Raw genomic sequence first — 19,406 nt, forward strand, 5'->3', positions numbered from 1 at the left:
AGGCTTTGAAAGTGTTTTAGAAGGTTTCCTGTTTTTTCATAGTATCATAGAATGCACCACAGAGATCATCTTATCCAGTTCCCTCTCACCAAGTCCTAGAGATGAAATGATTTGCCCAAAGTATATCACAGCGTACTAATAACAGAAACTAAAACATTGTGACTCTGTGTAAACTATGGAAATATAGAAATTTTTATATTGTCAATCTTTTATCCTTTAATATTGATTTTAAAGTTTCTACTAAATGCATATTCAAATAAAAAAATAAAATTTTACAAATAGCATGAAACCAGAAAATATTGTTTGTGTACACATGCAATTACACATACATGTGCATGTGCACATGCACACTCACAGTTTTTTAACCAAGTAGATTTTGTCAAGCTAAATGAATTGGTATTATTTTGTAGTAAGCCTTGCTAAATATTAAATTAAGTCTAAATTAGACTATTTTAAGTAACTAATGGTAGTCTTAAGTCTAATGTAACATGTCTCTCACTTAAGACTTTATGCACAACTTCCTTTTTTCTTCCAAATAGTTTTATTTACTAACACTAGACAAAATGCTAAATTGACACTATTTACAGGAAATATGTTTGAAAGGGGGCAGAAGAGCAGACTTAAAGTAGACATTTTGAATCGGACCTGAATTCATTACCCCACAGTTTTGAAGGGTGCTTCTTGGAACCCGTGTGGAGCGGGCCCACGCACAGTGCTGATGCATGCAAGGAGTGCCCTGCCATGCAGGGGTGCCCCCGCATAGGGGAGCCCCACGTGCAAGGAATGCGCCCCATAAGGAGAGCCGTCCAGCGTGAAAGGAAGTTCAGCCTGCCCAGGAATGGCGCCGCACACATGGAGAGCTGACACAGCAAGATGACGCAACAAAAAAGAGACACAGATTCCCGTGCCGCTGACAACAACAGAGATGGACGAAGAAGAACTTGCAGCAAATAGACACAGAGAACAGACAACTGCGGGTGGGGGAGGGAGAGAAATAAATAAAATTAATAAATCTTTTAAAAAAGGGAGGATAGTTATGAATATTAATAGCATATCTTGCAGGTCTATAGTTCCAATTTGATTTTTGTATTAGCAGTTATGAAGTATTAAATCAGTTTATTGATTGCAGGATTTGATTTATCCCCAAGATGTTGCATTAGCCTGCTCTTTTGTTCACTACTGCATTCTATCTGTTAAGGCATAGTAAGTTCTTAATAAATTGTGCAGCACTTGGGAGCTGTTTGTGTATACTTTTTCTTTTGACAATTTGTTCATTATGATCATTAGATGATCTGGAATAGTAATTCTCAACCAAGGAAGGGCACAATCCACCTTTTTCCCCCTATTTGAGATTTCTTGCAGTATAATGAAGGATGTTAATCATGGAAAAATCACTGACTTCTAGAGAATTCCTTCCTCCCATTTATTTTATTGATCTTCCCCTGAATATCCCAGTTTAACAGAGGGATGAAATTTTTTCACAAATATTTCCTGTACTTTTCTAGAGTAAAATGGTAGTTGAGAGTACTGAAGATATGGAGAAATGCCAAGGTCTGCTTAAAGCCTAATATATTCCCAGTTCATTTATTTTCAACCTTGGCAATTTTCGTCCTCAAAATAAATTTATGAGGTATATTATCACTATTCTTTTGGATAATGAAATCAGAGCACAGAGAATTTAAGTAACTTGTGAAAGGACACACAACTGGAGAATAGCATAATGAAGATGCGAACCCAAGCGGTTGAGCCCTGGAGTTTGTGTTTTTAATCACTCTGCTGTATTTCCCTTCACATTATCTGCCTGGGTATTTTTGGCCTATTTGCCAAGGGAGGGGAAAGAGCTAGGGGGATAAATGGGGGGTAGTCTGTCCTGTCGTTCAGCCTGAAATTTTTAGCCCCTCGCTTCTACTCTTCCTGGTATCTCCTGAATGTGGAGCCTCTCAGGTTTAAAGTTTCTAAATGGAAGTACCTCTGGTTTACTGCAGGGAAGAGATTGAGGTTATTCATCTGGCTGTTTGATAGGTGGAGGGTACTGGCCATCCAGCCCTTCCATATACAGAATATCATACAGTTTCAGCGTTCAGCCCTACATCTATCCCCTACCTTTTGAAACCATGGTGATTCCAAGTCTTGAATGTCCTTGGGTTCTGTGATTACCAGTCTCCTCCCTTCTTATAAATATCCCTCATCTGTTATAGTGTCCTCTGCTCTATTAGTCATTTGCCATCTTCCATCTGTTTTCCATTTTCCAAAAATTTGTTGAAATCTTTTGTTCACTGTCTTCTTTTTGTCCTTGTGGACTTATATCCTTTTTATTTCTTTACTAATATTTTAATTGAGTTTCAGAGGGAAGAAGAGACACACTTGTGGTTAATCTGCTTTTGATTGGAAGTCTGGGAATTTAGTTGGTTTTAACCAAATTATTTCAGGCAGACCAATGAATTTGAATCTTAAATTTGTCAATTATTGGTTGTTGCAATTCTTTCAACCTTGTGCTAACTGCAAATTTAATAAGCATGGCATTTTATAAGTCCTATTCAAACCATCAACAATATCATTTTCCTCCAGATTGATATCTGTGTTTTTATTTTTGTTTTCACAGCAGTGTATATGAATATATTATTTTCTGATTTTAACAATGATGTATGAGTTTACTATACAAAATTTAGAAACTACAGAAAAATGTAGAGACGAAAATAAAAATCACTTGGAGCAACAAAAGAAAGACGAAGGGCAGAGTAAAGGGGAAGTGCAGCAGATACCAGGAACTGAGGTGGTGCATTTGACAGGGATTCTCTCTCTATATCAGAGGTCCCCAGGATCAAATCCCAGTGAATCCTAGAGGAGAAACACTAGAAGAGAAGACAAAAAGAGAAATAGGTACAGAATATCACACAGTGAATGCACACAGACAGCAAAAACAGCAGGGTGGGAGAGGGGAAGAAAAAAATTTTTTTTAAAAGAATTAATCATAGAGAATGCATCTCTACAGAACTGGAGCAGTTTATGTCTGCTGCTAAGGTCTCCACTACAGTTGCAAGAAAAAGGTCTTTGCACTTTTTGTCTGTCTGATTTTGGCACCCAAGATTGAATGGGAGAATACAGGAAATTCTGAAAACATGGGGAAGGAGAAATAATATTTGCAACTCAGAAATAAACTTAAAAACAGTAAAAAAAAAAAATCACTTGGAGAAAATTACTGTTAACATTTTAGTACATTTTCTTCCATCCTTCTGTCCTTTCTGTTCATCCACATTGTTTTAAAAAATTTTTTTAAATCGAGTTTGTTACATATATAATTTTCAAAAATTTATTTAAAAGATAGTTTATAGTGCTTGTTATCTGCTGGGTTCTAAGCATTTATTAACTCATTAATAAGTTATGTATAATTAGTTTTTATTTCGCTTCTTAACATTTTTTGGCTTGTCCTTATATTGTTAATTACTCTGAAAAATGTAGCTACACAGTATTCTAGAATTTGGATATACTGTAATTTTTCCTCATTTCCTAGTTATGAGAAATTCTGATTTTTTTCCTTTCCTTTTTTTTTGCTATTAGAAATAATAGTGCATTTGACTATCCTTGCATGTAGTATTTTAATGCATCTCTGAATCTTTCGTTAGGATAAATTCCTAGAAGTGGAATTACTGAATCAAGGGAATAAACCTTAAGGCAGTTCTTGATACATGCTGCCAAATAACCATCTAGAAAGAACTGTACAGCTTATACTACCAGCCAGGTTGGTCAGTCCATCAGTACTCTTTATATATATACCTATATATATAAACTGTGAATATACCTATTTTTCCAGTCTGTGTTTTCTTTTAATTCATTATTCAGCCGTTACCGAGTTCCTTACCGCATACAAAGTGGAACCAGGAACTCTGGCTTCAGAGGTCTTGGATCCTCTGCAATTAAACATTTAATTTTAGGTGAATGTTCATTTCCAGTGAGCAGAGGTGGGGTGGGGAGACATTACTTTCATTGGCTTCTTGAAGGGGTATCTGCTCTGAAGATACCTAAGAACACTGAATATATTAGTGTTTTCAATTCTTAAAACAGCTCTAGGAAGGCATATCTTAGGTGTTATCTTTGTTTTATGGTTGAAGGAGCTGAGGTTCAGAGGTTAAATGACTTGATTTTATTCATGTAGCTTGTAAGTGATAGAGCCTGGAGTGAAATTCAGGTTTTTCGCCCATTTCTCTATACATCTGTTTGTAGTGATTTCATGAGAGATGTCGCCAAGTACTGCTCAGTTTATGGTAGAGTATTTCTGATTCTTCAATTTAATAATGTTAGCAAAAGAGAAAGTAAACAAAGTATGGCATGAAGTGTTCTTAGTAGTGAAATCATGAATAATTATCACATTTTCCCAATGCTTTCACTGCCTATTCACTTACTAGCTTGGAGTTTTGTTGGATTTGATGACAAACTTATTGGTGAATAGTTTCCACAATCTAGCCTTTCTTTCCGTTTGAAAAATCAGTATTAACGTTTGCCACTTTGCAACTTAGAATTTATTTTCCCCCCATGAAAAAGTATTTACCTTGGTAACATTTTAATTGCATCTTCTTCAGAACTCATAGTGTGTATTTCATCTGAGAAAGGTATATACCCCATTAGAATTTTAAAGCAGTGATTTCTGTTGATAGATTTAAAAAATTTTTTTCTTTTTAATGAAATGTGGGATAATTTGGTTACCAGACACATTGCATCCGTTGTCTTCAGAGCACCTCCCATCTGACAGGAGTGCTGTTTCAGTTGGGCAACCAGGCTCTTCAGTTACTTGTAATGTTTGTATTTTGCCTACTTGCCTGGAAGAGGAACTTCACTAAAATTTGACCATCCAGGGCTCTTTTGGTGTGGATCTGTAGGTATGACAGAAAGCCAAGAGACTTCAGAGAAAGGGGGAGGCCGTGAGTGTGTGGGAGGTGAGGAGGATGGGGAATCAGGGATGTCTCTGTGGAGGAGAGGGACCTAGGTGGAGGGATAGGAAAGATTTTAGGATGGACATTTCAGGTAGAGATAACAGCATCAGCAAAAATGTCCAAAGGCCAAGAGAGTGCAAAGTGTGGGAACTTCAGGCAGTTGAGTTCAGCTAGAGCTTAGGGTGATGAGAGAGAGGATTATAGAGGATCAATTGGGAAAGAGAATTACTAAAGTTCAGCTTCGAGGAATCATCACTCTTTTAAAAGGTTTATACAGATAGATGTCATATTCCTCAGAAAGCCATAATTAAAATTACTGCTTTTTAATGACCATTATCCATGACTGTCCATTTATAATTTTCTCTAACAGCAAGAGTTTCAGTCGCTTTGCAGAGGTAGCTGTGAGGTCACCTACAGCCGTTTGTTGCCATTCAAGCCTGGCCCTGTCTTTGTCCCTTAGTAACTACAGTTGCCTGCTGCCCTTTGTTCATTATCATATTCCATGGAGATTCCATTTGGGAACTGCTTGCTGCGGGTTCTCTAAGCCCCTGCTGCAGGAAGCCTTCTTTTATAGCAATCTCATTTCCTAACCTTCCCTATTCTGCTCAGCTCTGCTTCAGTTTTTACTGAAAATCCTAAATTCCTTGCTGCCTAGAAAGGCCTGGGTAGAATGAAAATCTGTGTGGGAGCCGTTATTGTTGGAGACAAATTGATTTTCTCCTCCTACTTTGGAGGTCGGGTCTATTTCCCCATCCCTCTTTCATGGGATTTCAAAGTTTTCTGCCATCTTTGGTACTGTAGTTTTTGGATACCCACTCTGGGCTGAGTTATAATAAGGGAGAGCTGTTTCTGTGTTCTGGGTGACATCTTACTGGTTTGGTGAATTAGAATTCAGATTACTGTTTCTCACAGAAATAATTTTATAGGTGGCCATCAGATTCGTAGTTCAGTTACAATTTATATTTAAATTTTAGCCAGTATTTAATAAGTTTAATATTGTTTCTTTGGGAATTTGCATTTCAAGTTCTGAATAAACCATTCTAGTACGGGAGAACTTAACAAATAACTGCTTTATTTTTTGTTGTTAAGGCTGATTTCTTTATTATTTTTTTCTGATTGTATAAGTAACATACAAAAACAATTTAATCTTTTTGATGGACAGTGTTTGCAGATTTTTGGATTTTTTGTGTGTGTGCTTCATTTTAGTTAAGATCTAATCATAAGCACCCTTTTTAAAAATTAATTTAGAGAAGTTTGTAGGTTTACAGAAAAATGTAGAAAATACAGAGTTCCCATATATCTCCCTCACATGGCATTCCCTATTATTAACACCTTGCATTAGTGTTACAGTTGATGAGACGGTATTATTATAATTAACTGTAGTCCATAGTTCACATTAAGGTTCACTGTTTGTGTTGTACCTTTCTATGGTTTGTAACATTTTTATCCTGGTAGGATATATACAACTCTGAATTTCCCATTTTATCCACTCTCAAATATACAATTCAGTGGCATAAGCACATTTTTGAAACATTAGGTTTATAAGTTAGAGACCATTCAAACAATATTATGATAGCAATATTTTTTAAAGCAGTCAAGAGTGGAAATGACTCATCTCTAGGAAACTTTTAGGGTCATTTATAAGCAGTGACACCTGGTGGGTAGAGCTTTGCCTTTTAATCTTCCTAATAATAAAGAATCACTGGAATTCCTCATAGAATCTATCTATCTAGCTTGCATGTCCAAGAATGTTAAAATGGATGTTTATCTTTGAGATCTTATAATTACAAATTATTGTTATTTAAAATGATATTCTTGAGTTTTTGTATGTAGAAAATGACTTTCTTAGGTATTTTAAGCTTTTAAATTTTGTTTTAAAATCAATTTTATACATTTTAAAGTTACTTTGTAAATTTTCTTGTATAATTTTCTGGACATAAGGGAAACTATCTTTACTTAGAATGGTAATCTTTGAAAATAAAGATGATTAAAGTTCTTTTATTTTCAAAAATCTTAAAAGTACCCAAAGTGGGAAATATACGGAACCCCTCTATATATATCACTCAGATTCAACTATTACAAATAAAAAAATTTACTTCAGGCTTTTCTCTTGTGTTGTTTTTCCCATAAATATTTTACAAACCAGTAGGCTAATTTGCAGTTTTTATTTTATGCAGATGATGTGATGCCAGCCACTTACTGTGAAATTGATTTAGATAAAGAAAAGAGAGATGCATTTGTATATGCTATCAAAAATCACTACTGGTATCAGATGTACATAGATGACTTACCGATATGGGGTAAGTAATTCTGTTTAAAGTTTGGGAATATTATGTAATGACTCTGTTAAGGTAATTAAGTACTGTATTAGTAAATGAGTTGTCAACATTTCCCACAGAATGAATGCTCCTCTTGTTGCTTGAACGGTTTTTGCTGTTGCTATTCCTATTTGGATCTCCCCACAAATATAAGGGTTTCATACAATATAATTTTTTGGGCTTCAGGAGATTAAAAGGGATTTTGAACAATCTGAAAATGTCTTCCCCCACCTTTTAAAATCTTATTTTAATTTGTTCTGCTAAATACAATCAAAGGGCCCAAACAGGATTTTTGAAGTTTAATTTTGGCTTTTTCTCATGTGGTACTGTGGTAAGTGGGTTTTAGATGTAATAGTCTTTTAAATGGCTTGTATTGCTAGTTCCTACATTATTTCCAAAACCCCTTGTATTTAACATATTTTTATTGATATTTTAGTTCCTGAGCTATGTATTAATTGTGAAGAACTGTGGCATAGCAGTTACAAACTTATACATAATCCAAAAATGATTTGTGTTAGACTTGATTAAATTATTTAAAATGCAAAGCGCAACCAAGTATCATAGCCACCATATTTGATCCCATTTCTGCCTTAGTGCTTGTTTTTTTCCCCTCTCTTCTGACCAAAGATGTTCTTGTATATAATTTATATTTCTTTTAATTCTTAAAATTGTTGGCAGACTATCATGTTCATGAGCAGTAAACTATGAAAGACTAAATGTCTAAGATCAGAGTTTAATGTTCTGTTAAATGAAATTTGTAAGGAAGTTAATCTCAGAAGATAGTATGCATCATCATTATTGTATTGCATGTTATTTAGGTGTAATGAATAAGCATTTTATACAAATGACTGTAATTAATATTGCCCTAATGCAGACATTTTTGTCATCAACTTTGAGGGTAGCAGGAAGATGTGCTAAATATTCACCAATGACTTCTAAGCCTATATATTTCAGGAAACCCATTAATCTAGGCTTCCTTTTCTGGCAAGATGGCAGGTTGAGTACTTTCCGGAAGAGAGAGTTCTTCCTCTGTTTTTTTCCATTGCTTGTGGGTTTTTAAATCTGGAAACTTAGATTCTTTCAGTTATTACTGCAGGCCTCTTTAGCAACAGCTTAAATATTTTGCTTTCCTGGCTTAAATATTTTGTAGCCCTGGAATTCTAGAGTCTGCCTTGTTTTGGAGCGACACTCTTGGTATCTTAGAATGTCTGAACCATGAGATAATTTCAAATGTACAGGACAGTTGCAAAAATAATACAGAGCCAATACAGAAAACTCTAATATGGCCCCTACACAGATACTCAGATTTACCAACTTTTAATATTTTGCCACATTTCTTATATCACTTGTTATCTGTTTTCTAACATTTGAGAGTATATTGCATATAATTATGTTCCTTGAACACTTAATACTGCCATTTATATTTCCTAAGAACAAGAATATTCACTCATATAACCATATTAAGTGTAGTTATCAAGTTTAAGAAATTTAACATAGATAAAAAACATCTAGTCTATATTCCGGTTTTTTCAGTTGTCCCAATGTTCTTTTGGGTATTTTCTTCTCTTTTTTTTTTTAGAGGTATCAGGGCCAGGAATTGAACCCGGGACATTGTATGTGGGGAGCCAGTGCTCAACCACTGAGCCACATTGGTTCCCCTGAGTTGGTTTTTTCATTTGTTTTGCTCGTTGATTGTTTTTTTTTTTTAGAGGCACGGGAAACCAAACCTGGGACCTTCCCATGTGGGAAGCAGGCACTCAACTGCTTGAGTCAAATCTGTTCCCTCTCCTCTATTAGTAATCCCAGCCTAGGGCCATGTATTGCATTTAATTATCATTGTCTCTATTTTCTCTCTCTCTTCTTTAAATTGTGGTAACATATATACAACATAAAATTTCCCAATCTCAGCCATTCCTAAGCATACACTTCATTGGCATTAATCACATTCACCATGTTGTGCTACCTTCACCATCCATTACCAAAACTTTTCCATCACCCCAAAGAGAAATCCTTAACCCACTATGCAGTAACTCCGCATTCTTCCTCTCCCACCTCATAACCTGTGCTCTACTTTCTGTCCTTATGAATAACCTATTCTGGTTATTTCATATAAGTGGAATCATGCAATGTCTGTCTTTTTATGTCTGACTTAATGTCACTCAACATGATGTCTTCAAGGTTCATTAAAGTTGTAACATTTATCGAAACTTCATTCCTTTTTATGGCTGAATAATATTCCATTGTGTGAATATACCACATTTTGTTGATCCATTCATCTATTGATGGATACTTGGGTTACTTCCACCTTTTGGCTATTGTGACTAATGTTGCTATAAACATTGGTGTATAAATATCTGTATGAGTCCTTTCAGTTCATTCAGATCTTCACTCAGTTTTATTTTTGTCTTCCTATATTCCAAATTGTGATCAAAATGATCATTTTTAACTATTGCCTTGTTACCATATCTCTTCAACTCTCATTTCATTTAGATGACTTCTCAGGACAGGTCCAGGACTAGAGGAATGAAAAGGAGACATTTTAAATTTCTGTATCCTCATATACATATGTGGCGCTTAGCAGGAATGAGTAGATCATGAATTATTAAAGACAATATTGGTCTGGGCTTCTAGTTCTTTGACCTTGCCAGATGGTGATATAGCGCTTGGCTGAAATTTTGAAATGTTAGAGGCATGCACATACAAGTTTATAATCGTTACAGTGAAGGTGATACTAATAACAAAGTTAAGATTTGAGGTTCAGGTTAGTGATAAGTTATGCTGAGCTGTCTCATCACTTTTTCACCGGGGTATGACTTAGGGTGGTATGTGTTTGACAGCTAATTAACATGTACATTACAGGCTGTGACCCTGGAATCAAACTTGTACTTTCACCTTGTTCTAACAATGAGGAATAATGATAATAATGCTTTTTATACAAAAAATATTAAGGTTTTTAGCTTCTAGATTATTTTAGATATTAAGTGGTATTACCTTGCATAACATATATTATTTCTTTGTAGGTATTGTTGGTGAAGCAGATGAAAATGGAGAGGATTACTATCTTTGGACCTACAAAAAACTTGAAATAGGTTTTAATGGAAATCGAATCGTTGATGTTAATTTAACTAGTGAGGGAAAGGTGAAACTGGTTCCAAATACCAAAATCCAGATGTCATATTCAGTAAGTATTAAAATAATTTGTATGCAGGAAGAATTGTTTGTGACCTAGTATCACCAGTTAAGTGTACTTTTGATCTTTAGTAAATGAAAATGTAGCTTTGAAATAGGATATAATATTATTATATTAAAAAATATTGACACTATTTCCTCAAATATCTAAAAGCCTTCTAAAATCAGAGAGAGGGAGCAAATCAAAAGCAAGAGGAAAGTTTAGCATTAGAACGTGGTTGGTTAGGGTAACCCAGCATGTATTTGCACGGTTACATTTTTAGATTGCAATACTCCATGTTCTGTGTCTCTTTCCTTTCTTCTGTTGCAGATAGAGATGGTGCTGTGTTGAAAGTTGCTGGATTCGTAGAATTTACCATGTTTTACTTTATCAGTTGGAATTTGATACTCCTATAGAGCAAGAGCTTGTCAGAGCCCTTTGGCAACTGTCAAGTTAATTCAGTTCCATTAGAATTAAAAATAGTGGAAAGAAGAGAGAAATCCAGTTTAGGTAGTATCTCTCTTTGCCACTCTTTTTCTGATAACTGGAATGACTCAATCACTAGAACCAGTTTTGAAAGTTTTTCAATCTTTGTGCATATGCAAATAATATATGCATAATTGAACTCACAAATTTAATAATTAATAAAATTAATGCACTTTAAAGACAAAGATGTACAGGCTCTTAAGTAGTCATTAATGCTTGTTAATCGAGCTTATGTTAATTCAGTTCTTATCATGTTTGTCAGATCAGAGTATCAAAGTCAGCAGTAGTAGTCATTGGAAACTGAAATGATCACACTAATAAAAGTTGTTTTATTAATAATACATTGAGAGGAAAGTTGGTTAGTTTTTTCATACCTATTTAAATTTCTCAAGTTATAATCAGTAACTTTTCTACCATTTTTGTTTCTTATTACTTTGAAATTTGTAAATCTTTCTAGATTTTGTTCAGAGTTTTGTAATCAGATTATTAATGTATTTACTGGCCTTGATTTTCAAAGAAAAAAAATTTTTTTCAGGTAAAATGGAAAAAGTCAGATGTCAAATTTGAAGATCGATTTGACAAATATCTTGATCCATCTTTTTTTCAACACAGGGTAAGTAAATAGTTTGTTTATTTTAAACCATTCAGTATGCTCAAATCAATTTGACAACATTGAGCATCTGTCATATGCAGGGCACTGTGCTGAAGGCTGGGGAATTCAAAAAATTTAGCTAACAGTGATTTAATATGTTGCATCTTGTAAGATGAATACTCAAATATGACTATTGGATTTATCTGGAGTCTGGTGTGCCTGATAAAGAGCAGTTTCGGTGCATTGGTAGGGCAAAATCTGAATGGAACTGATGTAAGAGAAAATGGGAAGAGAGGAATTAGAAACAAGAAATTTCTTGTAAGGATACTCTTAATAAGGAGTTTGCAAAAGGGAGGAAAGAAATGGTAAGTGGTAGGGAAAATGAGAGCCAGGAGATTTGTGTTTGTGTTTTTTTTAAGTTGGAAGAAAAACTTATCTTTATATGCTGATGGGATTTAGTAGAGAGTCCAAAACTGAAAATACTGGAGGAGTTGGGGGGAATTACTCAAGAGTTTTTCTTAAGTAGGTGGGAGGGGTTAGACTCTACTGTGTAAGTATACGAGATTGTTTCTAATACAGTGGTTAAAAGCACAGGCCGTAAGAGTTAGAGCTGAATTCAAACTCTGACTCTGCCACTTACTATCAATTTGGTCAAGTCACTCAATTCCTTTTTCTTTAACAATAAAGCAGGGATTATAATATTTTATAGAGTTGTTATGAAATTTTAATTTGATAATGAATATAAGACATGTAACAAATGTTCAATAAGGGGTTGTGACCCTGGAATTAGACTTGTACTTTAGTGAGTTACTATTGGTATAGTTAGTTATTTATCTCTGTTTGGGTTAAAAATCTGTGATAGAAATTTAGGATGCTGCTTTAGGATTAGCAGCACTAGGGGGTGCTGGAGTACAGCAATTAGTAGGGTTGGCAAACCCCTTGTGACATTTGGATTTTTAAATTATTTTTAAGAATTATTTCCCCGGGTATAATAATTTCAGAACCAATACAGTATTTTGTAAATTTTGGAATAAAAGGAATATTGTAAAATGTTAGGTTTTTAGTGTATTATAATAGATATTGGTTTAAAGTTTATGTCTTAGATTGTGTGTATCTTAGACTAGAAAATAGAAAACCTTATTAGGACTTTTAGCATTTTATCTTTCTTCTTATTAAATAACTTGCTAACTATATAAAAAATTTTTTCTCTTTAAAAATTTGATAAATTGACAGAAGATATGAGTCAAATTTTTTCTTTCTTGATCTTTTTTGGGTCATTAATTTCCCAGGGTAGGAACAAAATCATGTCTTTGAAAAGACCTAGCTGCTTTTATAAATCTTTATTATAAACTTAAGTTTATGTAACTTTTTTTTGGCAAAGATTTCAACCTACAACACATTCACTGTTTCCTTTATACCTTCAGAAGACCTTCAATAAATAAAATGTTGAAGGCAGGAAGGAATGGGTTTATGAAGAAGCTGAGACAGACAGCTGTCTCCTGTGGTTCAGGAAGAGCCATAAAACTTGTCTCTTGCCTTAAGCCTCTGGGTGGGTAATAGAGCCAGAACTGCCCTTCACCCTAGTGCCCAGACACAGCACATTAACCCAAGTTAAAATCTGTCCACATTGTACAAGACAGTACATCTTTATGTAAAATGTACTTTGTATGTACCTATATTAGTTTAGAGCTGAAGGACATCTGTAAAGAACTCTGGAATATATAGATAGAGATTTTAAGGAGGCAGGGGTGCTTTAAAGAGTGGGTAGAATTTACAGAAGTGAGTAGAAGTAGATCACGCGTGAGAAGAAATTATGAGAAAGTTACAGAGGTAGAAGTGAGTATGCTGTACTTGTGAGTCACTGAGGAGGAACAGGCCTGATTGGCATATAGGGTATCATGGAAAGAAAGGTTGGCCACATAAGGTAAGGGAGCCAGATTATGGGAGGGGAGAAATATAGAATATTAGAATAGTTTAGATTTGATATGAGAGAATAGAGGAGAGAATAGGGGAATGAAATGTTGAACCGACCAAAAATAAAGAAAGCCTACTGGGAGGCCATTAGAGTTATCAAGGTGTAAGATGATGGCATGGAACAGAAAGGAAGGGATAGATACAAACGACTTTTTGAAGGAAAATAGAGGCTTAATAATTATTACTTAAGAGTGATTAAGTAGAATGAAGAACCAGAGATAATTTGAAATCTTTTAAGCCAGATGTTAGCACCATTAACAGAAATTATAGAATCAAAAGTCATTGTTACATATGACAGGGGAAATTATGAGTTTACTTTAGGGCAAGCTAAGTCGGAAATTTCAGAAAGACATTCAAGTGAAACTTATAGTTCATGAAAATCTGGGGCATAGGAGAAAAAGAGGGCTAGAGATTTGGGGTGGGAGGGTTGTGGTGGTGGTGGGCGGTATCATCATCATCTTTGGACTACTAGTTAAAAGCACTGAAAACATAAAGAAATCACAGCAAAGTACTAAAACTGGAGCTTTAGGGATGGGAGGAGATGAAAGAGGAGCAGCAACAGTAAGTGAAGAAGGATGATATAGTGTCAAGAAAGGTCAGATGTGGAAGAGATCAAGGAGAGTGGGGCAGATTATTGGTCACTGAATTGGTGTCGGAGATCATTGCAGGCCTTTAAGAGAAATTTTGTGGGGCCCAGCGAGATTGAGTTGAATTAAGTGGAGGAAGAAATGTATTGGGATTGAAAGGGGAGAGATAGAAGAGGGGACAATAGAGCAAGCAAAAATCTTAAAAGGTAGTGTAACAACTTCTAAATTTTTTTCATGTTTACAGTGTACCAGGCACTAAGATATATGCTTTACATGAATTATCTTGTTTTAACTTTATAATAACCCCAGGAAGGTAGATATCATTAAGATAAGGACCTTTGGAGATTGCTGATGCTGGAGAATGTTGGAGGTTTAGTGGTGAAAAATGAGAAGAAATAACTCAGGGAGTGAATGAGATCTGGAGCCTAGTGAATGATTTCAGAGGTGAAATGCCTGCTGGGACAGTAACAGGAATGAAAGGCTAAGAGAATAAATGCAGGTGGTCATGGTAGATGGTAGAAGTCAGGATCCTCTGCTACAGGTGAGGGCAGGAGAAAGTGGATTTGGGGCCTTGAAGAGAAGAAATCTTGAACTTTTTAAGGAATTTGGGGAATTAAAGTATAAAGGAATTACAAGTCAGATACACTGAGTTCAAGACCTTAGAGACAGAATAGTACCTTGTGATTATGAACCAGTATCTGGAAGTAATTTTGTGACCATCGTGTGGATGAACTCAGAGTTGAGCATCAGGAACCTTGAAACTCTGTGGGGTACCTAATGTAGAAAGGAGTGAATAATGTTGACAACAGGTGGGAAGGAGGAACTGAAAGCAGGTGAAGCACGTCATTCAGGAATGTAGCCTAAGTCCATGGCAGCCAACAATGACTGATGGTATGGTGTTGGTATTTCAAGGGTGTTTTCAGGTTCTTGTTCATTTATGGGGTAGGGAACTAATTTTATTTAGTTTTTACAAGCACAGTGCCATGGTCAGTATACACCTTATTAAGTCTTACATATTACTTAAGAGAGACAAATATTATTTCTTCCGTTTTTCAGATGGAGAAAACTGAGGTTATATAGCTAGAAATTGGCAGAGCCTGGGTTAAAACCCCAGCCTCTTTGACTCCAGGGTCATGTTCTTTGCCTTGTAACACTGAATAGCATATGTCAGATGTCCAAATTGTCCTTTATTTGTACAGTAAATTTTATTCTGAAAATCTGGGTAACCAATGTAGTGTTTTCAGTGTATCTAAAGCTTACTATAAAGAAAACAAGTCCTTTGGCATAGTAAATAATCATTCCCAGTTTGTGTTAAATTTGGACTTTCATGTAATAGATTATAAAGACTTTTTTCATTAATGTTGTGGTGGTTCATCGTAAAAATCTATATAATTTTTGGACTGATATTTCATGTTGATAACATTATTATTTTAGATCCATTGGTTTTCAATTTTCAACTCCTTCATGATGGTTATTTTCCTGGTGGGCTTAGTTTCAATGATTTTAATGAGAACTTTAAGAAAAGATTATGCCCGGTACAGTAAAGAAGAAGAAATGGATGACATGGTAAGCAAACATTTTAAGTTACATTTTTCAAAACAATTTAAGTTAGTGTTATTTTGAATGGTGGAAAGTAGGTCCATAATTTCTTGTCTTGAAATCCTTGGGGCCAGATAAGTTTGGATTTCAGAATTTTCAGATTTTAGAAAGCTATATATATGACTCCCAGTGGTATTTGGAGCAGTACCCTGTAATTAAATATATTAATGTTTCTTCTGCAAAGCTTATGAATGTTCACATTAAGTGGGATTAATAAGCAGTATAAATAACTTCTTATTTCTGACCAGGTTTTGTTACCAAATAAGGATATATCAAACTTTTAAAACAATCTTTCAGTTTGCAGAGCTATTGATTTCAGAATTGTAGCTAGGAGATTGTAGAGCTGTATTAGCATCTTCTAATACTGTTGAGTATTGCATAAAATTCAGGTGGTTGGTGGAGGAATTAATTTATATTTAGTTTGGTGGATTCAGAGGGAAGGTTTGCTTTCTAAATTCTTTTCCTAAGTTATAGAACAGTGTTGTATATCAAAGTATGCTCATAGAATGTTAATGGTTATTTTATTCTCTGTCATTAAATAAGTTTGGGAAATAGTTAAGCAAATTTAAATTTTAATATTTTAATGAATATTATGAAGCATCAGAAAGGTAGATAAAATAATTGTTTTTTCTTAAACCCATCTTACCCCCCTTCCCTCAAAAACACAAAAAAACCCAGATCATCTTAAAGGACTGCTGATCATTAAGAAACACTGTTTTAGAAACTTGCTTACTCACATTGAAAAGAAAGATTAAATCTTTTTTAAAAAGTGCCATAACATGCAAGGAGTGTGCCCGTCAAGGAGAGCCACCTGTGTGAAAAAAGTGCAGCCTGCCCTGGAGTGGCACCGCACACACAAAGAGCTGACACAGCAAGATGATGCAACAAAAAGAGACAAAGATTCCTGGTGCCACTGACAAGAATGCAAGTGGACAAAGAAGAACACACAGCGAATGGACACCGAGAGCAGACAGTGGGGCGGGAGGGCAGGGGAAGGGGAGAGAAATATATATATATATATACACACATTAAGAAAAAAAAAGTTCTATAGACAGTTAAATAAAAACACCCATATCTGATACTTGCCCCCAGATATTTTCTTAAATTCCAGAGTATAAAGGATGTTTCTCCATTGTTAGTGCATCTTTTACTGGGATCAGTAGATCTTCTGCTTTCTACCTGGCATCTGGTTGTATAGGAGCCAAAGTCATGATGTAATGATGAGAATAAATAATGTCTGAAAGTCAGATTAAGAGAGACAATGTTCTTTTCTCCCAATTTGATCATTTCTTCCTGTTCCCAAAACTTTTCACTTTTGAAATTCTCTGGGCACAGTAGGGAGCCTGTGCCTGAACCTCAGTAAATGTTCTAATACTTTAATATCATGAAATATTAAGGCAATTCTTTTAAATTTGAAATGTCTCTTCTCAATATTTTTGAGTTCCTTTAAATTGCTGTAAATTCAGAGGGAGGCAATTTTAAATTGTAATTGTCATTTTTCACCTGTCTTCTATATTTTAATAATTTGATTAAATAATTTGATTATTAATTTGCTTTTGAATGATTTTCTTTTCTTTGTACATATGTATTTAGGATAGAGACCTAGGAGATGAGTATGGATGGAAGCAGGTGCATGGAGATGTATTTAGACCATCAAGTCATCCACTGATATTTTCCTCTCTCATTGGTTCTGGATGTCAGATATTTGCTGTGTCTCTCATTGTTATTATTGTTGCAATGATAGAAGATTTATATACAGAGTAAGTGCTTGGGCTTAAATTTTGTACTTTTTTTGGTTTTTGAATAGTTTTAAATCTCTTTAATCATTCAAATATTTGCTTGTTTTAGTTATTTTAGCATTTAAATGGCATAGAGTCATTTCAGACAAATAATGAACAATGATCTTAAACTATAAATATATTTTGTTATGTTCTAACAGTTACTGGCATTACTGAAGGTTTTGGTTGATTATAAACATTATAACCTTTATAAGCAGATGTTAATACAGAGCTGTTTGACCAAGTGAATTAGACATTCTTTTGAAAGCTGAAGATCCAGTTAGATCCTAAGAAGTATAAGGATTTCACAGTTACTGAATTAGAACTTCACATTTGCCTCAAAAACCAGGAGATTTTCTTCAAATATAAGAATATTTGTAAATAATAGTAAAAAGAGAGTGGTGAAAAAAGTCACATGATATTAGAAAAATTACTGAATGATTTAAGGAAAGAAAAATCAGAATACCATCTCTACTTGATTTCTGGTACATTTTTTTCATTGCAGGCAAATCCATTTTCAAGAAACTCTTGATTTGAGGTCTTTTAGAGTATAAGAAAAATTGGGCATTCATGAAGGTTTCAAGACCTGATTGAGTGGCTCCATAACCTTGTATTCCAAGAGCCAAGACCTCCATAACAGCAAACATGCTTTTAGCTTGGTTTTAATTCAGATACTTCATATACCACCCCATAAAATTCTTCTCAATCAAAAATGATACTTTTTTCTCCAGTTATTCTTTGTTCCTCTTTTTTAGTTAATAATACATGGCATTTGGTAGACAAGCAATAAATTGTTGCTGAAAGAATGGCTCTTGTATATTAATATTAAATATTTAGCTGTATACTAAATTGTTGTTTCCACTACTAGACAATAAGTTCCTTGAGAGCAAGGTCTGATACTTAACTTTTTTTTTTTTCTGAGGTACAGGGACCAGGGATTGAACCTGGGACCTCGTATGTGAGAAACCGGCATTCAACCTCTGAGTCACTTCAGCTCTCCTGAGTTGGTTCTTTTGTTTGTTTTGCTTGCTTGTTTTCTTATTTTTAGGAGACACTGAGACCTTCCTATGTGGGAAGCAGGCGCTCAGCAGCTTGAGCCACATCTGCCCCCTTATTTTTGAATTCTCAGTATTTAAAGAGCTTTGCACGTGGAAGGTATTCCATCAATGCTTGTTGAACTAAACAACAAAAAAGTTATTTCTCTGTAGTTTGTATTATATTTCTTTAAAATGATCTTTATAATTTATTTACCACATAATCTTTAAAATAAGTGACCAAAACCGAAACATCAAAGTTCTGGTATTTCATAGTTTAGAATAGAATATGTTTCAAATGAACTAAATTCCATATTTAGGAAAAACATTTCAAATCCGCCATGACTTAGCATTTCATATTACATACTAGATTAAATTCATGACTACTGAATTGACACTAACTCTGCTGTCACAGTCTTACCAGCCCCTAGAGCAGGGATTCTTAATCTTTTTGTTCCATGGACCCCTTTGCCAGTCAGGTGAAAACCATGGACTCCTTGCTAAGTCCACACTATACTGTGTATTATTTAATAAATATATCATACCCACACCAACACGTCCCACAAGAATAACATTTTTTTTTGAATTTCATTTCAAGCTTATAGACCTCTTGTTAAGAACTCCTGCACTAGAGGGTAACCAGTTTTTCTTTGTTCTTTCTCAAAATGTTAGTGTTCCAATTTAGGCAACTCATTTTTAAATGCAGAATACAAACTTCCAACTTTTATAAATATGAAACCTCTCTCTAATAAGTGGTAGTAGAGGCAAGGCATACATTTAGTCTTATCATTGCTGTAGATGGTTTATGCTATATTGAACTTGAATGTAATTAGTTATATAAATAAGTACTAAAGCAGTGAATATTATTATAAAAGTGGCTAACATTATGAAGGCTTCATGTTAGGAGCTTTATGCACATTAGCTCCCTTAATCTCACTCAA

At 34.6% G+C, this 19,406-nt stretch overlaps 1 protein-coding gene across 1 annotated transcript in view; it reads left to right on the top strand.

Moving 5' to 3' along the window:
* TM9SF3 (transmembrane 9 superfamily member 3) overlaps nt 1-19,406 on the top strand; it is a 62,535-nt gene that overhangs the window by 10,886 nt on the left and 32,243 nt on the right. Inside the window, exons 3-7 of the mRNA XM_004456975.5 lie at nt 7,106-7,228; nt 10,267-10,427; nt 11,437-11,514; nt 15,489-15,620; nt 17,247-17,413. Coding sequence (XP_004457032.1) covers nt 7,106-7,228; nt 10,267-10,427; nt 11,437-11,514; nt 15,489-15,620; nt 17,247-17,413 — 661 coding nt within the window. The remainder of the gene's footprint in view (nt 1-7,105; nt 7,229-10,266; nt 10,428-11,436; nt 11,515-15,488; nt 15,621-17,246; nt 17,414-19,406) is intronic.

The sequence above is a fragment of the Dasypus novemcinctus genome, chromosome 6, assembly GCF_030445035.2.
Source record: "Dasypus novemcinctus isolate mDasNov1 chromosome 6, mDasNov1.1.hap2, whole genome shotgun sequence".
NCBI lineage: Eukaryota > Metazoa > Chordata > Mammalia > Cingulata > Dasypodidae > Dasypus > Dasypus novemcinctus.